Source organism: Parasteatoda tepidariorum, chromosome 1, assembly GCF_982258835.1.
Source record: "Parasteatoda tepidariorum strain Cologne lab strain chromosome 1, Ptep-v5.0, whole genome shotgun sequence".
Classification (NCBI taxonomy): domain Eukaryota; kingdom Metazoa; phylum Arthropoda; class Arachnida; order Araneae; family Theridiidae; genus Parasteatoda; species Parasteatoda tepidariorum.
Genome location: NC_141755.1, coordinates 8,215,923 through 8,236,170, shown reverse-complemented (window position 1 = coordinate 8,236,170; position 20,248 = coordinate 8,215,923). Strand labels below are relative to the sequence as shown.

At 27.2% G+C, this 20,248-nt stretch overlaps 1 protein-coding gene across 1 annotated transcript in view; it reads right to left on the bottom strand.

Moving 5' to 3' along the window:
* LOC107441433 (gem-associated protein 5) overlaps positions 1-20,248 on the bottom strand; it is a 52,920-nt gene that overhangs the window by 9,376 nt on the left and 23,296 nt on the right. The window contains exons 12-23 of the mRNA XM_043048993.3: positions 18,820-18,956; positions 16,742-16,916; positions 16,260-16,399; positions 14,294-14,333; positions 14,134-14,196; positions 12,530-12,772; positions 11,717-11,854; positions 8,516-8,663; positions 8,311-8,430; positions 3,884-4,094; positions 2,442-2,511; positions 278-501 (exon numbers count right to left, since the gene is read on the bottom strand). Of these exons, the coding sequence (XP_042904927.2) occupies positions 278-501; positions 2,442-2,511; positions 3,884-4,094; positions 8,311-8,430; positions 8,516-8,663; positions 11,717-11,854; positions 12,530-12,772; positions 14,134-14,196; positions 14,294-14,333; positions 16,260-16,399; positions 16,742-16,916; positions 18,820-18,956 (1,709 nt within the window). The remainder of the gene's footprint in view (positions 1-277; positions 502-2,441; positions 2,512-3,883; positions 4,095-8,310; positions 8,431-8,515; positions 8,664-11,716; positions 11,855-12,529; positions 12,773-14,133; positions 14,197-14,293; positions 14,334-16,259; positions 16,400-16,741; positions 16,917-18,819; positions 18,957-20,248) is intronic.

The window sequence follows — 20,248 nt, the reverse complement described above, 5'->3', positions numbered from 1 at the left end:
TTTGTCTTTAACCTACATGTTTCAGAAAACTTTCATACATGTAAACATAGAGTGTTGAAGTAGACCTAAGTTTCACAATAATTAATTATAATTTCAAAAAAGAAGGCTCTTGAATTGGTTGTTGCCTTAAATAGGTAAATGGCTTAAATAACTCCAAATAATTCTAATTTAAAAAAAAAAATGAATTTAAATAAATATGTGAAAATAATCTGAAAAAGGTACAATATATAAGTTCAATAAAAAATAATACTAAAAAATAAATCAAATAAATAATTACTTCTGAAGATACTTCTAAACTCTTTCTTCTCTCCTCTAGGATTCGCAAAGCATTTAATATATCTGCAAGTGGAGATTTTTCTCCAGACAAAATGTTTCTTGATAGCAAAATAGTATGTAAAACATTAATAAATGGTTGATTTACACCTTTGTCTGAGGCACCACTCCAAATTTTGACTTGAGGGCCAATCTTTTGGCTGTTGAATATACTTTGTAAGACCAATCCTAGAAAAAAAAAATATAATTAGAGTAGCTCTAAGCACTTGGGGAAAAAATTTCGATTATTCCAGATTGATTTTATTGAATTTTAGATTTTAGTAAATGGCGGCATAACTTTCATCATTAATTTTTCAATCATGTCTATTCTTATGGATAAAATATACTACAGAACACTTAGGCGTGCTATTAAAGTTGAAAATAAACATCACTTTGTTCAAAAAAATTACAAAACTTTTTTTTTTTTAAAAATATTTGGCTTTTAAGCACCTTATTACTTATACTCAAATTAACTCATTTCTGCAGATTTCTTGAATTTTTTAATTAAATTCCCTGACATTTCCTGATTGATAAGGCAAAATTCTTTGATTTTTTCTCACTATTCCTTAATTTCTTGCTCTATGACGAACCTGCTAAATTAAACAGAGTGTTTCCCAACAGAATGCTTTGTCTAAACACAAGTAAAGTAATATTTTGAAGAAACTAATTCCATTCATTATTGTACAAATAAATAAAGGTCATACAAAACAGTAATAAAAATTTCAAAATGTATATCATGACTTTTCTAAGAAGTCAAAATTTTACTAAACTGTAAGAATTTTAAAATATTTTGATTAATAGTAACTTTTTAGTAATAATGTTACTTTTTAAAACTGAACACGCCTAACACCTAAATAAAACTATTACAATGAATTAAGTAGATTCATTGGATGCAGAATAATTCATATTTAGCATGAATAATTACTATGAACAGGGTATCAACAATTTAAATCAGTATTTCAAATAGTGATTAAAGCCAGTCGATTATTTAAAAAAAATACATTGTTATATATCAATAAATTATTATTATTTTTAAATAGTATGTGAAAGTAGAAATGAATATTTCGAGAGTAATATTATAATAAAAACTTTATAAACTAAAAACAATAGAAAAAAACAAACTATATATATATATGTAATACAAAAATTAAATACTTTTGTATCAATAAAAGAATTAAAACTCTTTCAGTTTCATAAAATGTCTTTGTTAAAGAGAAAACGTAGAGCTATTCTATTTTGGGAATTCAAGTCTGAAAACATACCATTGAATGATAATTAGATTTATATTTGAAAGGAGGAGTTATTTTTAGAATCTTGTCCCTCTTTCACTTCCATATTGGGAAGCATTAAATGATTTTCCATAGTGCGTAGAGTTACAATGGCATGTACGACTGTAACCTAATTACACCAAAATTTGTTTGTATTTAATGCAAGACCTAAGGTTTTCGCATGTCTCTTGCTGAATAATGTGTTCCACAAAACATCTGTCGGAACCATCCGGAGTCTTGTCCACACCCCCTCCTTTGAGGAGGGCAGATGTGAACTGTTCTTTCCAGCATATCTTTTAATAAACCTTTTGATAACTTATTATGGTTTTGACTGCATTTCTTAGTATGAATACACCAATGATAACAGAGATGTAGCCCTGTTATTACATACATATATATATATATATATATATATATATATATATATATATATATATATATATATATATATATATATATATATATATATATATATATATATTACTTATAATTTTGAACTTCCTTTCAGAGAAAGAATTATTAATTACAAAATAATATAAACCTAAACAAGTAAAAATTAAATTTCCTAAAATGATCTATTTTATATCAATTTAACATAGAAAAAAAAATTTCCTTTACATTATTATTATAAAAAAAAATATTGTATTTGCAATAATAAGGTAGTTAAGAAATAGTAAATTAAAAATTGTAAAAATATAAATTATTAACAAATGAAAAACTGATAATTATAAAATATGAAACTACAAAGCTGATTATAACATATTTCACAGCTAGTTTCTTTCTTAATGATTTCTAATACAATTAATAAAGCATTTAACTATATTAAAAAATCAGATCAATTAAAAAAAATGAGTAACAAACCATCTCTATTTCTCAAATGACGAACTTGATCATGAAGCAGCTCATGGACACACACAAGTGCTTCATAAATCTAAGAAAGAAATAAAAAGTATAATAAATCACACTACTAAATAAGCAAATATAATATCAAAGTAGTTCAGCTAACAATATTATAATAAAGCAGAATTGTATTATGAATTTTAAATCTGTAAGGATATACAATACTAATTTTAAAAAAACGGCTACATGTTACATTGAAAAAATAATTAGATCTAAGATTTTAACTAAAAGTTCTTACTTTGAAACAAACACAAAATATAAAGGTATAACTGGTATGTTTTCCTATCATTTCTTTTTGTATGGCATATAATAAATATTAGATGGATGCAATAGCGGAATTTTAATTGTATTGTTCGGCAATGTTACCCCAGGGTCTCTCCTTTAAACAGTCATCTCAAAATGTAAAAGATTATACTGGCAATATCAACAAGAAGGATGCTAACATTCTTCTTCTCATAACTCAACCAGTTCAGATGATTTAAAAAATGATATAAAGGGAAAAAAATTCAAATTAATGAAAGATTCTTGAACTTTAAACAGGGCCGCCAGCTATATTGGGCTAACTAAATTTATTAGTTCTAATTGCTGGAAAAACGTAGAGAAAAAAAAAGGAACAACTGAACATACTTAAATAATGCTATAGTAAATGAAATAATTTATAGCCGAAATATCATGCTTGAATATCCCATAGATTACGCTTTGAGTGGTCACCATTTTTTAAAAGATGAAAATGAGAAACAAAATTCACGGTATTTACCCAGTTCAGGAAGAAAAAATCAAAATTCCCCAAATTTTCCCTGTTATTTTAGGTAATTTTTAAATTCCCTGTATTTTTGAGGTTTTTCTTATTCTGTGGAGTGGTAATCCTGTTCAAGGATGAGACTTGAAATTTCTAGAGAGAGGAAACTTTGAAGCATATCATAGCAGAGATTAAAAACTTAATATTTTTTAGAAATAATGGTGACTTAATTTGATAAACAAAGGAAAAACATTGTTCAATTTTCCAAAAAAAAGAGAAGGAATACACAATACCATTTCAAACCATTTCCATGGAAACTATAAGGTTGATTCTCCCTTGATGTGAGTCATATTACGTACCTACACAATCTCTTGATATTTACAATAGAATAGAGATTATTAAAACTCAAAGATTTAGTTTTCATATTGGCTAAGACTTTTCAATTTCAACCATTATCTATAAAGAATATATAAATATGAAATATTTGACCCTTTGCCCCTGCACCTACTTGGTGACTTTAGAAGGTAAAACAGTCCATTTTAACTTATAGTTTAATAGTTTGATGTTAGATTTTTAGAAATAACAGAAAAATCATCAGCAATTAGAAAGCAATGTTAAATAAAAGAAACTAAAGTAAATAAAAAATTAAACTAGGCCATATTACTTGAAGGAATGGTTCTTTTTCAGCAAAAGCTTCAAAAGCTTTATAATTATACTTCACAAGGCAAGTTTCCAAGAATAAAAATAAATATTCAGTAGCTTGCACATTTAGTTCAAATTGTTGACAAATATAAACAGCTGCTCTAATTGCCTGAGGATCCAAAGTAGTTGCTAACAGTTTAGCAGCTTTTAAAGGTTCATTTAAAGCAAGTTCACTAAAAGAAAAAAAGAAAAACACATTGAGGCAAAAAAATAAATAAATTTTTTCTATGTTTCATAACATTTTTATTTTATACACTATGATGCAAATAAAGGCTGTACAAAGTTTAGTACAAAAAAAAAAAAAAGTGGAGCACCTTAATAACTTAAGACCAAAATGATTAGATCATAACATAGTAAGATGCATTTTAATGGTTTGAAAGCCTAACTTTAAATATGTCAATTAATTTGTGCAGACACAAATATGTACTTTCTCTGAAAAAAAAATATTTTTTCTTTCTTGATCATCGAAATATAAAGGCTAGAGCCAAATCTTGAAAATATAGTCAAAATAGTTTATATCAATAGAGTGGTTGAAAATTTCTGCCCTCAATTTTACTACTTGCATTTATTATAACTTTAAACCTAATGAAATAAATCTAAAATCTTTGCAAATAATCTTAAAACTCATTTAAACAAAGGTAACTCATGCAAAATATAATTTTTACAATAATCGACCCATATGATATTTTTTATGATAAAGTTATAACTATCTAAAGATCAAAAGTTATAAAAGTTTTTTTAAGGTGTTATATCTCTCTATTTTGCGCTCGGTACATTTGCAGTTATGCATTATTCTCTAATTACTGTTTATGTTATAGAAATAATAGTTTATATAAAGATTACAAATTTATAATACATAGCTCACTTAAAAATTAAAACTTCATCCAGAATAAGATATATGAATTTTCAATTTTAATGTTAGTTTATTTAAAATAAGAAGCAGAGTTTGTTAATTTTAGATATCAAATTTCTACATAATGTATATATTTGTTTTGCTTATTTTGTAGATCTTTTAAAATTGGTTTGATGAAAGAGCCAAGCACTATTATCTGAATGCTTTGATGTTAATAAATTTCTCCTTGACATTATTAAGACGTTTGTTTTACTTATTTCTACTCATTATAAAAAAAACAAACAAAAAAGTATTGAAATGAAGTGCAAAATGATTAATTGAATTACATTTAAACAGTACTCGTGCACTAGATTGAAAAATTCTGATTTAAATCAAAGCATGAAATTTTAGATCTTATTATAAATATCTAGTTTTTAAATTATATTTTTCTTTGAAATATTTCTTGAGACTTTGAAACATTTCTTTTTTTATCAATATAAAAGAAATGTTTTGGAAAAAAAAGAAGAAATTAACAATTCAAATTTCAAAAGAAAATAATGAATAGGATAACTATTTAAAAAGATACATCACTGATATATAGAGGAAAAATTTGAGATAAATTTTGAGATATCAGATAAAACATTAATTGCATGTGAAATTTTTTCCATTAAATTGGAATGTTTAAGTATTTAAAAAATGTAATAAACTCCTACTTTCTTTGGAAAGTTATTAACTTTATTATCCATTTCAATTCAAGAAATTTTTACTATTTGATGGGGTTAAATTTAAGATACATTCAAAACTTTTGTTTTTATATCTTAACCCTCATAAAAAATTAATGCTTACTCATGGAATTAAGAAAAAAATTAATATAAATCCATATGAACTTTAATACACAGCTGGAAAAATAAATTGAATGAAATGAAAAATAAATTTAAAAAAATCAATAATAAAACAATACACAAAAGACAAACCTATACGTTCATACACTGTAAAAAAATTTTAAAAATTTTAAATTTTTCAGAGGAAAAACACTAAAACAAGGTACCTATACAATTTCAGTAAAAAAATTTCCTGACATTTTCAAGTATATCGGAAAAATTTCAATTGAAATCCAGACGTATTTTATCTATACCATACAATTTCCGTCAGAAAACTTTGATATTTTTTATTTGAAAAAGCAAACTTTAATTATTGAGAGCATAAAAATATTGAATGTGTGGAAGTTTCACTAAAATATGAAAGTTTTACAATAAATATCTGTAACGGATTTCAGAATTAAACTCTAATCTCAGTTACTGATTATTGTTATTGACAATTCTAAGACTGGTTATTTTCCAGACATGATGCAGGAATTTTCCAGGCTTTTGTGAAAATCTAACTTTCCCTGCTCTTCAGAGTCAAAATAAAATTCCCTGACAATTCCTGGTTTTTCCTGTTTTCCCTGACGCAAAAATTCCAAAATTTTACAGACATCTTAAAAAAAAAAAAAAATTATGCCGTAAAATACCAATAAAATGCACCTGACTCCAGAAAGTGCCACCCTGTAGTTTAACACAAATATTGATTGTCAATCAGTACCAAAAAAAAAAAAAAAAAAAAGCGATCCCTTCCCCACAGCACAATATAAAAGTTCTTATTTTTATAATTCCTTAATACATTTGTTTCTAAAAATTCTTTATGAATTTGTTTCCTTGTTTATCCTGAGGTTTAGGGTAGAAGATAAATGTTATACTGCAAATGAGCAATAAGTTGGGGAAATGGAAGAGGATTAATTAATCACAGTAACTGAATTGAAGATAGCCAACAAAAGTGCAGGTGTTTGTAAAGTTAGGTGAGAAGAGAGGAGGAAGCAATCCTGCACACATGTGGTCAACATTTCCTTCCTCCTGCATGTAGATCAAGATAGCGTTGAATGGTATGTGCACTGGCTGGCAAGAAAGGGGAATATTTTAAGTTGGGACGGGAGATGGGCGAGTTGAATGTGAAAATTGAGTAAAAGGATGAGTTCATCACACTTAGAAGGGTCCTAATGAAGCAAGGAAAATGTGAATAGAAAAGGGGACGAATTGCATGAAAGAGATATAGAGTAAAAGGGAGGTATCATTTCTTAGTATCGTATGTTAGAATTGCCCAAAAATACCAGACAATGTTAATGTTATCCGCCCTATCAACGAATAGATGATGGCTGACGTTATGGAAAGTTAGCTAACGAAAATGAGGTTTGGAGGTTAATTAGCTGGGATTGGGCCTGAATCAATAAAACAAAGTTTCTCTGAAAAATGAAAAAGTTTGGACACAGATATAGTTTTAATTCCAGCAGGATGCATAAGCCTTCTGTAGCAAGCAGATGTTTTGTAGATGGCACTCTTTAAAACTGCATTATGAATAGAATGGGCGCTCTGCATTCAGAATAAACTCAAGAATTGTTTATTCTTGTCGGGAATTTAAAAAGGCCAACTCTATAAGACTTGATTGGTTTTGTGTCGTCCGCTTAGGAGCAGTCTTCAAAGAGATGATCTAAAATTCATTTAAGCGCTTTGGTGCAATAGGTGGAAGCAAAGATGGGCTTTTTCATTCTTGATTAGAAGAAGTTAATATCGGATCCATAGACAATAATAGTACTGATGAACTAAATGAAGAGAGCACTGTCCTTATTTTGGAGGGTGAATTGGATATTTCTTTCGATGGATTTCCAGATTCTGATTAATGTAAATAAAAAAATTATCTTTCTTTTTTATGAAATACTGTCCATATTTATTTTTGAATCTTTATTCCCTCCCCCTTATTTCCATGTGCCACAATCCAACCAAGATTTAAAAATAAAGGATTACTGTAGAAGTTAAGTTAGACTTACTAATTAAAATTATCTTTCCTTTTACTTGTTTTCTCTTACTATAATTATTTTTACTTTATTTCATTTCTTGTGCTTCATATTTAATTATGCCCAATCAAATACAGTAAGTTGATTTTTTTTAAAACGACACGTTGAATTTTCTTCAGAACTTTTAATCCCCCTCTACATCGTGGCAATTTTTGTTAAAATTAGGGAAGGTGCTTTATCAGTATTTTACGGTAGAACTGCTACAGAAACATTGGATTCCTACTCCATTTGATTTTTAAAAAAAACTATTAATTAAAACCACTTTAAAATTAGGTATATTCTTCTTAATTTGAATTTATAATATAATTTAATGCTACGTAAAAGAAGGAAAAAAATATTAACGTCTAGTTAAATTTCTTTTTCTTCAAATTTACATTCTAAAATCTTAAAAGATAAAAAGAGCAGTTGATGATGTGTATCCCTGATAGATAGCTTTTACATTTCTTGTCAAATATGCCTGCAGCAATGCATCAGCAAAAAATAATACACACAGAACTTTTAATTTTTATCAGAACTAACATATTTTTACACTAGAAAAAAATATATAAATTTTTTTTTATAATAAATAAAATATCGGAATTTTATTGAAAAACCAGAGAAGGGTATAACACTCCTTCACAAAACCCCTCTACTACAACCCTGATTTAACTCACACAGCAGATAATTTTTTTACCATTGTATCACAGCAGCTGAGCACTTAGCTGTTTCATATTTCTTTCTTAATAAGATGAGAAGTTTTGGAATGATTGGATCATTTTCTGGCAAACGAGCTTTAGCTAAAGTAATTGCATCCCTGTAGGTAGAAAAAAGAGGATATTATCATTTTAAATAGTTCAAAGGAAAAAAATAAATAAATAAAAACTATCAAAAATACTCACAAAATATTTCCTCTATTAGCTAAGATATCTACAGCAGCATGAATATTTCCACATATGAGGTAATACTGAGCAGCTTTGAAATAACTTTGTGTATCTATAAGTTGAATAGCAAACTTTTCACAAATTTCAAGCCAAAAGCTATGTGAAACTGCAATATAAAAATACAAAATTAGGATAATCAATATTTTATAGCATTTTAAAAACATTTATTACATACATTTGAAAATAAACATTTAAAAGTGCATTTTTAAATAAAAAAATTTAATTTATTTTTAAATAAAAAAATATTTATTTAAAAAAATAATGGTGAAGTTTAAAATTGCTAAAAAATTTATCAGTATACCTCCCTCAAATAAAAGACGTGATTATTTCTGGGGCCGAATATCATGCAAAATTTATCAAAATAGCTAGACAACATTAAAAAAAATCCTACTAAAATGAAAGAAGGAAATTAAAAATTAAAGATAAATAATTATCAATAACTAATTAAATCAAAAGTGGACTTTTCAGTAAAACAGACAGTTAAGAAAACAACATTTTCCTGAAAAAATAAAATAACAAGGTAGTGTATTTAAGGAATGGAGACTTATTTTTACAAAAGGGGCGCATTCATAGGGATCAAAACTCAGACGGGAAGGGCTCCCCTTTTAAAAACACTTAGAAAGAACATCGCATAAAATGCCACAGGCTATCTGATTGAATATTTGAGGGTTATTGAATATTTGAGGATTTATTTTAATGTGGTTTTGTTTAAACATAATAAATTTTCTTTAATTAAAATATTTAATTCAATTCAAATTTATATTAACCTATAAAAGACATATATTTTTTGAATTTTCATTCCGTAAGCTTATCTTCGGTTAAAATTAATACCCCCCCCCCCCAATATTCATATATGATATATTAATTATTGCAAAAAAAATAAAAAGTTTTTTTAAAAAAAGTAGCAGTTTTTTTAGTTTTAAATAAATTTAAATAATTAAAAGTATTTAATTTTCTGAAATATGTTATTAAGTTAACTGATAAAAATATTTAGTGCTTAGAACACTAATGCTTATACAAAAATTATATTTGCCGCTAACATGACTAAATATGCGAACGGCCCTTCATTAATCTACCTGCTGTGAAAGTGGCCCTTCACTCAAAAAGGTTGTGCACCCCTAGTCTTGAGGAACAAGCAATGATTTCTGGATATGCATTTTCAAATATGAAAAATACTGCCTCCATTCTGATCAAAATGAAGAGCAGCATTCAATCAAAAATATTCTTAACAAAAAGCGAAAATGGACTGGATTTATAAGTTGATAGTGACAGGTGTCTAAGCAGGTGGCAAATACAGATATCTTAAATGTACTCAATTTTGTAACGTAAAATAAAGAAGAAATGTCACTTATAAGTACTACTATCTATTGGCAATTAGCATATTTTTATTTAAATTCCATATCATACATTAAACTATATAATTTTCCCTATGACAATGTTTAATTTAATTCAATATAATATTTAATGCAATATAATACTTAATTAGATAAACTTAAGTACAATATTTATTAAGTTTTACCTTAACCTATGTAGAAAGTATAACAACTTACTTAAACAATGTTTATCTAATTCAAGTAACTAAATAAATAGCATATTAATGTATTTTTTCCCATAAAAAGAACTCATTAAGTTTCTAATATTTAATATTTATCATTTCTAATCTTGTTATGGCTTAAATCAAACATAAATAACTTTTTTATGCCTGAGCTTCAACTTTGTCAATAGCGGTATTGTAATACTTTTTTTAATACATTTTCCTGCGTGAGATCGACCAGGCTGGGTTCGTGAGTGACGCTGGATGGCGGGTAATTGAAGCTACAGTCATTCATAGATTGACACTTGTCTAGAGCTTCTAGAATGTTCTTTGCCGAGTATTTAAGCGGGGATTTCAAAGCAAGTTTTTCTCTTCTCTAATTACTTCGATGGATTTATCGACATTCACAAGTTTGAAAGCTGTCGGAATGATAATGTTGCTCACAAATAATTATTACTAAACTGCCAATATTCCAAAATTATTTTTATCAATTGTTCTTAGCTTCAATATTTTTGAGATTAATAAATTTGAATTTATTTAAAAACTTAGTCATTATTATAAAAATACGACACTTCAGTTATATTTATTCCACTCACTCTGCATTTTCCCGCCTGAAGGGAAACACAATCAACCTCCACTTAGCTAATGATAAACTTTTTAAAATTCTGATATATATTGCATCATTCAAGGCTCATTTTTGCTAAATTTCCTAAGTGCAAGAGCTGTGTTAGCGCCAATTCTGTTGTTCTAATTTTCCGATGTTTTTTAAGATTTTTCTCACATCGTTCACCAAATTCGGATATTTTTAATGTTATTAGAAAACATGAATTTTAGTTTTGAGTATTAGTTATTTTTTAATAATTTATACAAAAACCACTTTTTATCATGCTAAATATACTAATTCCATGTTGTTTTGCAATTTATTCGAAAATCACTTTTTTGCACGCTTGATTCTATATTAATTCTATGTTGTTTTATGATTGTTTCCTCTGAATTCGATATTTTAGATATGTCATTACAACATGCATCGGGTAGCACTTTTTGACACAATCTATTTGCAATGTTTCTATAGTAAATTCACAGTTGTTTATTAACTTTTTCAGACCATTTCCTGATCTTATTTTCAACTCTGATATTTTAATATGTTATTATGATAGAAGAATTTCATAATTCAAAAATTATTTTCAGGAGGGGGGACAAAACATGTTAATCAAATTCAAGAGGGGGAAAGAATTAAAATTGCTTGGTGTTTGATTATTACTAGAGTTTTTGAGCAGCTTGGTGCAATTTCGGAATGAAAAAAAAAAAAAAAAAAAAAAGGTATTTTGGAGCAGAAATTACATATATATATTTCGCAATTTGCACAGCTGTTTCAAAAATATTTCCGGTAAATGTCTGTTTGATGTCTATGTAAAACGACTTTTTATAAAATATATTTTCTTGCGCTATTTGTTATAAATGTGTTGTAATTTATTTACCAATTTTCCACCTATCACTAGAATGTATATTAAAATTCAGCTACCAGTGTAGGAACAATCAAGTAATTTTAAAAACGAGGGTAGAGCTAACAAGAGAGGATAAAATAAATAAAGAACAACAACAATAAAGAGCAATTTTTCACATACCTGCAGGTGCTAAAGAAACAAGAGAAACATTTAACTTTTTCTTTTCTGCAGCATCTTGCAACATTTGCTTAATATTCCCAGAAAACACAGCAACATCACAGGCAGCTGCTAATTTATCATTTGATAAAAACTTTTCACCTTGAATAAAAAATACAAAGCAAATCTGAAACTTAAAAGTATCTTTCAGTCACTCTTTCCTTCCCTAAAGGAAATTTTGTAATTTTTAATAAAATTAGATATTGTTTGTTTGCATTTTAATATTTCAGCAATCAACATTTTAATTTTAATAACTTATACTTTAATAATTGTATCTTTTCTATAATTACTATTTTGGGTATTAATCTCTATTGATTACTTAGAGTGTAATAAAAAAGGCATAAATTGAAAATGCCAAAAATCGATAATATCCATTTAATCTTGCTCCTTAATACTGAAATTAAATATATTTCAAAGAATGAAAACAAAAGACAAGGAAAGCTGGTAACATTAAAAAAAAAATTTAAGTCACAAATATTTTTTTTACTCTAAATTATTCTATCCAAATGAACAGCCAACATGGATAGAAAAAAATCCAGTAGATTTTACTAAATAAAATAAATTTCATGATAAATGCTGCATGTACTAAATATTTTACATTTAGGGAATTTTATAGTCATCAAAATAGAAAAACTGCAATATTTTCTGTTCTTGTCGCATCAACACTGCAAAACTTTTATAGAGTAATCTATGGGTATCCTTTCATTTATAAGTATCCTCTAATCTATGTACTTATAATATAAATAAGTGCATATAAGAAATAAGGCATAAAATTACTTTGCACATCTAACAATCGAAGCGCAGTCAATTGATCAGTATACAGACCAAACTTCACAACTTCATCATCATTTAGAACATTCTTTTTCATTGAGTCAAAACTAAGATCAAAACAGGGTGTTTTCTTCTGTTTTGCACTTAAAATTTCGGCAAGTCTTTGGCAGTTTTCCATATCTTCACTACAGAAAGCCTTTTCTTCAAACGCATGAGTAGGAAATAAAACTGATTTCTTTCCAAATCCAACTACAAAAAGATATTATAAGTAATAATAAGCAAATGATTTAAGGAAAGCAATAGAATGAAGTATACTAAAAAGCCAATATTTTGTAACTTAAGGTAAATTTTAATACATTGCCCAAAAACAGTTCAAAAATTCAATATTTATTTATGAAACTTATCAAGTATATTTGAATATTTGGTTACAGAAAGTTTATAGAATAGGCAAACATCATCTCTTTTCATGAGGATTGTTTTCATTACCAAAAATATTATAAGTTTTTTCATACAATAAGAAATAACTAAATGAAAGAAAAGATTAAATTCCTGCTTTGAATACAGGTTTTAATTTTGGTTGGAAAAATTCCATGGCCTTTTTTAGGGTATAGCAGTACAAGAAAATATTAAATATTTAAAACTGTTTTTTGAGAAACTGAAATAATCATTTCTACAAATTTCTTTGATATAGATTTAAAAAATAACATAATTTTAGCAAATATATAAAGAAATAGTAAATCTAAATTTTCCTCTCAGAAAAACAAACAAGAAAGAAGCAAAATTTTTTAAATTATAAATTGCTCAAGTATATTATAAAATAAGACTTGCAATAAATAAAAAATTTAAATAACAAATAGAAAAGTATAAATTGAAATGATAAAAATCGGTTTAGACACAATAATTAAGTACATAAATGAAAAAGAAAAAGTATACATTCTCTGAATATTAATACATTTAATTTTATATTTATAAACTAGAAAAAAAAGAAAAATTATTGTCCTTTTTAAATTTTTTGATTTCATTATTTTTTTAATTCTTTGATTTTTTCCTGTTGATCTTTTTTTTTGAGGGGGGGGGGACCAACAAAAAAGTTTTTTTAAAAAAGTTGTAAACAAAAAATGAAAAGTTAAAAGAATTAGCACTCTATCATAGTGCAATAAATATAGAGAATGCAGTTATCGGTAAAATTTTGCAGCCAACTGCATATTTACTGGTAGCAAAAAGTACAAGTGCAAATTGTCCAAAAACAAATTAGTATTGTAAATTAATTCCGGCATTTTTGAAGCTGCACATAACAGTCTGTAATTTTCAATTTATTTGTCAGATTAAAGTCTGATCACAGTCATAAATTTATTATTAGCTATAATATTATAAATTATTTTTTGAAAAACAAAAAAGGGTGACATTCTTTGTATATTTATAAAGCTTAATGTGTGTGATTATTTTCATTATTCTTACTCAATCTTTAAAAAGAAAGAATATATTGGAAGAGTGAGAGAGAAAAGGAGACATAAGAAAAGTAAGATTGAAAATAGGAATCAGACCTAACCTAACAGAAATGTCAAAATGAGCCAAAATATTGAAGCTGAAGAAAAAAAAATTATTTCTACCTTTAAACTTTTTTGGCTCAACTTCTTCACTGCCAAAGACTTCTTCTACTCCTTTCTCAATAACTGAAAAATAAATGAATTCAACATTTGATAGCCAGTTAGTCCCAGTAGAGGAAAAAAAATATTGATAAATAAGATCAATTCTTCTAAAAAAACTTACCTTTTTTTGAAGAATTGTTTCCATTAACAGTATGCTGCACCTATAAATAAAAATAATTAAATTTTCAAAGAACAAAAATCATTGCATCGATGTTAAAAGAAATATAGTGAATAATTTTATTAGAGAAATTTGTTTAAATTCATGAAGAAAATGTTCTTATATAACTTCAAAAAAACAGTTTCCTATTTTTTAAGTTCTCTTTTAAAAAAAAAAAAAAAAAAAAAAAAAAAAAAAACATAACAGAATTTGGGAACAATTTAATTTAGTAAACAACACAATTTTTAACAGAAAATAATTTTTTGTTCAATATGTAAATATATGTAGCTTTAATCTATGTAAGCAATTTTTTTTTAACATAAAATAATTTTAACCATATTGTAGTGATAAAGAAAAAAATTGTAACTACAATTCATTACAGTAAAACCCACATTAACAACAGCCTCGAAACAATGGCAACCTCCAAAGCACGGCCATTAATTTATGGTACCTAATATCTTCCATGGGTTTTACATTACTGGGAACCTCAGAACAGCAGTGTTTTCATCTCAGAAAAAAAATGGGTGAGAATTTCTCACCCTTTCTCAAAAACAGGGTGAGATTTCAAAAATTAAAAAAAAAAAAAACAAAAAAAACACAGAGACTTGAAAAAAAAAATCATTTCTTTAATTATAATGCATTTTTAACATCTTCTAATTTTTAAAGCATTGAATATTTTTGCTGCATCATCATATGGAAAATGTTCTACATCTACTATTCTCATTAGGTTGCTCAAATGCGTATTTGTTTCGCTTTGATCGTTTCTACCCATTTTCATTTGTCCATTTCGGAGTAGAAGATATTGGCTTTACAAGGTATTTGTCAATCTTACATTAACGAGCAAAAAATTTGAATTGTCTTACATGAAGAAACCTTACCTACGGGAAACACGTGGTTGCAGAGAAATGCGTTCTGAAAGAGGTTCCGTGGTTCAGAAGGATAGTGTTCTGTTGTTCTTAAAGGTTCTGAACAATACTGGTACATAGGGAAGCTAGATAATGGGGCAGACGTTGAAAATAATAAAAGATCCAGGAAGAAAAGTGAAATGGATTTTATTCTAAATGGCGCAAGTGAGAAATTTTTTTCAAAATGCGAGAAATTCGCGAATTTTGAAATTGGTTAATAGAATGCGCAAATTTCTCGCGGTAATCATTTTTTAATGCGAGAATATAAAAAAATATGCGAGATTCTCGTGTTCTCGCGCTGTAGTGAAAACACTGGAATAGTGATTTTTGAACAATCGCCACTTGTTGCTTGTATAAATTAGGCATTAGGATGCATTTAAGTCAATTTTTTCCTGTTTTTTACCTCTTGTCTGCAGTTATTTTAACTGATTATTGCTAACAGTTTTATTTTTATTCAGCTGCTATTTATCTTTTAGAACCGTGCTTTTCGGAAAAAGAGAAGGTAATTCTGAGATCCGTCAATGACATATTTATTGCACACAACACAGCCGGAGATTAACAAAGTGAGAAAAATAAAAGCAGAGTTAAAAAGTAACTAGAATATATAACTTTTTGAGCTCAAGTACAAACATCCAATCAGAGCATTCAGATTGAAGTATGTTGCGTACATAAAAAAATGCTGCGAAGAAGAAACAAGAGCTGCGATAATAGCTTAACAAGTTCTCCAACAAACACTTCAGCAAAGAACGCAAGAAAAAAACCATGAGGTACAGCCCAACCTTGTTAAAGCATAATTGGCAAGGCTATCATAATTATTTCATGTTAATCGAATTCTGTTTTATCTGATACATCAATAAAACATTTTATTACGTATTATCTTATGAACTAGATTACGTAACATGTTATGAACTACATTAATGCATGCAAACAATACTATTATGTGAATTAATGTGAAACAAAGCAACTCATAATATAAAGACTTAGCATAAATTAAGTACTCGCACACTAAAAAAAAAGGTACTTACATTTAAATTGCTATTTACATCTTCAGATGAAATGGTACTCTTTTCTGACAGCACCGGCAAAGAGCTCTCAGTTTCTGTGGTATCAGTGGAATTTCTATGTTCAGTTTTTTTGGGTCTCTTCAGTTTTTTTCTAATACGACCTACAAAAAGAAAATAAGTTCATTCAAGTTGAGAAATACAAGATTAAGATTGTTTTTTAAAAAGAAGTTTGAATACATGATATGAGCTAAATGTACTTAATTAAAAGTGTGGGGTTTTTTCAAAAAAAAAAAAAAAAAATTTAAAAATTTTGATTTATAATTTTTTTAAAAAACTGAATTCTTGAATAAATATCAAGTATTAAATAACATCAACTAATTTATTTTAGCTTTAAATCAATTGTTATAACCATTTAGCTTAAGACATTGAGACCACGATTCCCAGAGACTCAGGAACAAAGAAAAATAATGATAAAAATCAGATTTTTTTTTTTTAAAAGGTACCTTTATCTGGTGCAGGTTTCGGGGTTTGTTCAGATATTTTCCATGACTTTACAGCTCCCCCCTGCCCACCACTGTAAATAACATCTTTATCTGTCACACTCCACTGAACAGCCAAAACAACATCAAAGTGAGACAAAAAAGTTGCAATACATGTTTGAGTTACCACATTCCAAACCTAAATATATGAAGAGGAAAAAATATTAACAGCTATATTTATATACTTTACTTACTAATTATATTCTTTCATATGAAAATATTTCAAAACAAGTATAGATTTTAAGCACCTACACAAAATGTGCTAAAATGTACACTTTAAAAATAAATTCATTAAATCAAATGCTATAATTCATAAGTTGATTTAACTTTTTTCTTAAAAGAACTGTCTGATTTGAAAAGAAAAATAAGAAATAAGTAATTAACATCCAAACAAAAATTTGCATTAATATTTTAAAGCAATTTTTAAATTTTTTACTTTTTTCATTGGTACAAAAAATGGCATTTAAGTGATTGGTAAAGAATATGACTTTAAACAAGATAATATAAAAAAGAATAGTAGAAAACACAAGTTGACATAGTAATGTGGAATAGTAGATGACAACATTGAGTAGTTGATTTAAACCTTTTCTTTAAAAAAAACCCTGTCTGATTTGAAAAGAAAAATACGAAATAAGTAATTAAACAAGCAAACAAAAAACTGCACTAATCTTTTAAAGCAATTTTAAGATTTTTTACTTTTCTTGTTAGTACAGAAATGACATTTAAGTGATTGGTAAAAAATATAACTTTTAACACGATACTCTAAAAGAAATAGTAGGAAACACACACAGAAGTTATCACAAATACAAAATTAAGATAAAATATGCCAACATCTAACAAAATTTAAATGTCTTTATTGTTATAACCGGACAGAAAAATATCACTTAATTGCCCCTTTGAAAGTTCTGTGTCGATTTGTTCTTTAAATGCATTTAGATTTATTTTACTGAGAAAAAAAATATTGTTAACTATTTTTTTCAGAAAGTACTTTGAGGGAAAAAATAAACAAGAAAATATAAGAAAGATATTTCTTAATTTTTGATCAAGACTTTTTTTTAAAATATTTTTTTTCTCTTCCTAATACCTGGATAATGACCTAGGTCATACAGGCATCTGAAGGGCAGATTTGCTCGCCACTCTTTCAGGGGTACCATAATAGGTGGGCCAACGCTGCTCCCACAGTAAGGACAGATAGTACAGAGAAGAAAAGAACATCCATGCCTTGCCCGGGATTCGAACCCAGAATACTTCTGATGCAGGGGCCGTTCCCTAACCCCCACACAGGCCGGTAGACCTTTTTTTTTTTTTAAATATAAATCCTTCTTTAGAGACAATGCTTTCAAACTGCATTAGTTCTTCCTAGGGATGAAAAAAGGGCAAGGCGCTTCCTTACAGAAAAAGGTACTTTGAACTACTGAATTTGATCCTCAACAATTTTCAAATTATCCTCTTATACTATTTTAAGTATATATTTCAAAAAGTAATTCACACACATTATTGAAATAAGAGAAAAATTTGAAGTTTATAAAAAATAATTAAAGGCATGCTAAATAACAATCTCTCAGCATAATTTTTTTTCAAAAAGATGATTAATCGATAAACAACCGGAAAGCTTTCTTCTATAATTTTAAATGAAAACTATAAAAAAAAAAGAAAATTTAACAGTGGATTTCTTTAAAAAAGTTTTTATTAAAAAAATACAATTTAAAAAGTTCATTAATATGTATAAAAAATTATTAAAATTTGACCAGTTGAAAATAATTCTAACAAAGAAAATATTTGTAATAGTAATCAGAATTAAGCCTATAAACACAGATAACTTTACCAGTGTATCATTATTATTTAAACAGTGGGTTATTTATTATCTTTTTAAAATGTAATATGAGTAAAAAGGCAGTGCTTTTAAGGGATTGTGGCTTATTTTCCCAAAAAGGTTAAAGAGGGTGCATTTATAGGGGTCAAAGGTCAGATAGAGCGGGCCGCCGTTCTAAACCACTGTGTATATCACTGAGAGAAAAAAAGTAAACTTCAAATATACAAACCATTGCTGAGCCATCTTTAGAAGCAGAAGCAAGAAAACCATCACTATGCTCACTCCATGAAAGAGATACAACACGTTTATTATGACCCACCAATTTTTTGATGGGCCTAAGCATAAAGACTTCAGGCTTGGTACCTGCTGAATATAATACTTAATATAAGCTTTTTACATACATAACAATAGCGTTAAAAAAATTAAGCTATTGTATGAAACAAGAATCTTTAGACTCTTATTTAGAATCTAGAAACTTCACAGAAAATTTATAAGAGCTCTTGAATTTAATATAACTAGGGTTCATACCAGCAATAAAAATTTAGCGGTCCAATATGACCACCTAGGTAGTCATTTAGTGGTTGAAAAACTTAAGGTAGTAGACAAAATTGAGGGGGGGCGGGAAATCAAATTTTACAATTACATAATTCATGTTATGCTACAGATCAAAAAATATTAATTGCTATCGATAACACCTAAAAGCAAATTAGGTTATTTATCCCATAATGATAGTACTTAATGAAATTAAGTGAAAAAAAAGCTAAATTAATATTCGTAAGTAGATTCAACATAGAGATTAAAAAGCTAAAACCAAAGAAATAAATACATGAGGAAAACGAGAAAATAAGAACTAACAAAATATTGCATTAAATTATTTAAAATTATAAAATTTTAAATTTAGTCAATTCTAAAAGAGCAAAAAATGTTTTATTGACGAAAAATTATGCTGTCAGTACATAAATGCAAAGAATAGCACAACATGTAAATTTAAAAATTCAAGATATAATTCAAAATGTTTTGTACCAGACACTTTCAGTTAAACTCATTTAAATGAAATGCATTAGAATTCCATATGAAATGAATAATAAAATTAGTACAGCAATTTTTTCAATGCAAAATTTTTTTTCTCGATACTATTTTGTAAATACTATTCAGTACTATTTATTTTGTTTAAAGGCAAACAAATTTGTCCACCATGCATATGATTTTAGCGACATTTGTAGAACATTTGGCGACAATTGTCACTATGTTGTCTTACTGGCACAAACCCTAAATATAACAATTTAAAAAAATTTCTAATTGAAAAAGACTCTGCGTCTAGTTAAAGATACGAGAATGGAATAAGGTACAGATTTGATATTTGGTTGATTTTAGTCACTATACGCCAGTATGAAGACACAAAAATATTTTTAATTTTTTTACAATTTTGATTCTGCCATTTTTATAGTGTAAAAATGAAGATATTTTAAATTTACAAACAGCTTGATATAACTATAAAAACAAATATTTTAATCTAAATAACTTGCAATCACTGATTAAAATTTCAACCTATGAAAATATAAGAATAAAAGGAAACTGGATTTCATAAGAGAAAAATACATTCTTTTAATACAGTAGAATCCAGGGTTGGCAAGATTTTGCCGCAGGTGGAAAAAACC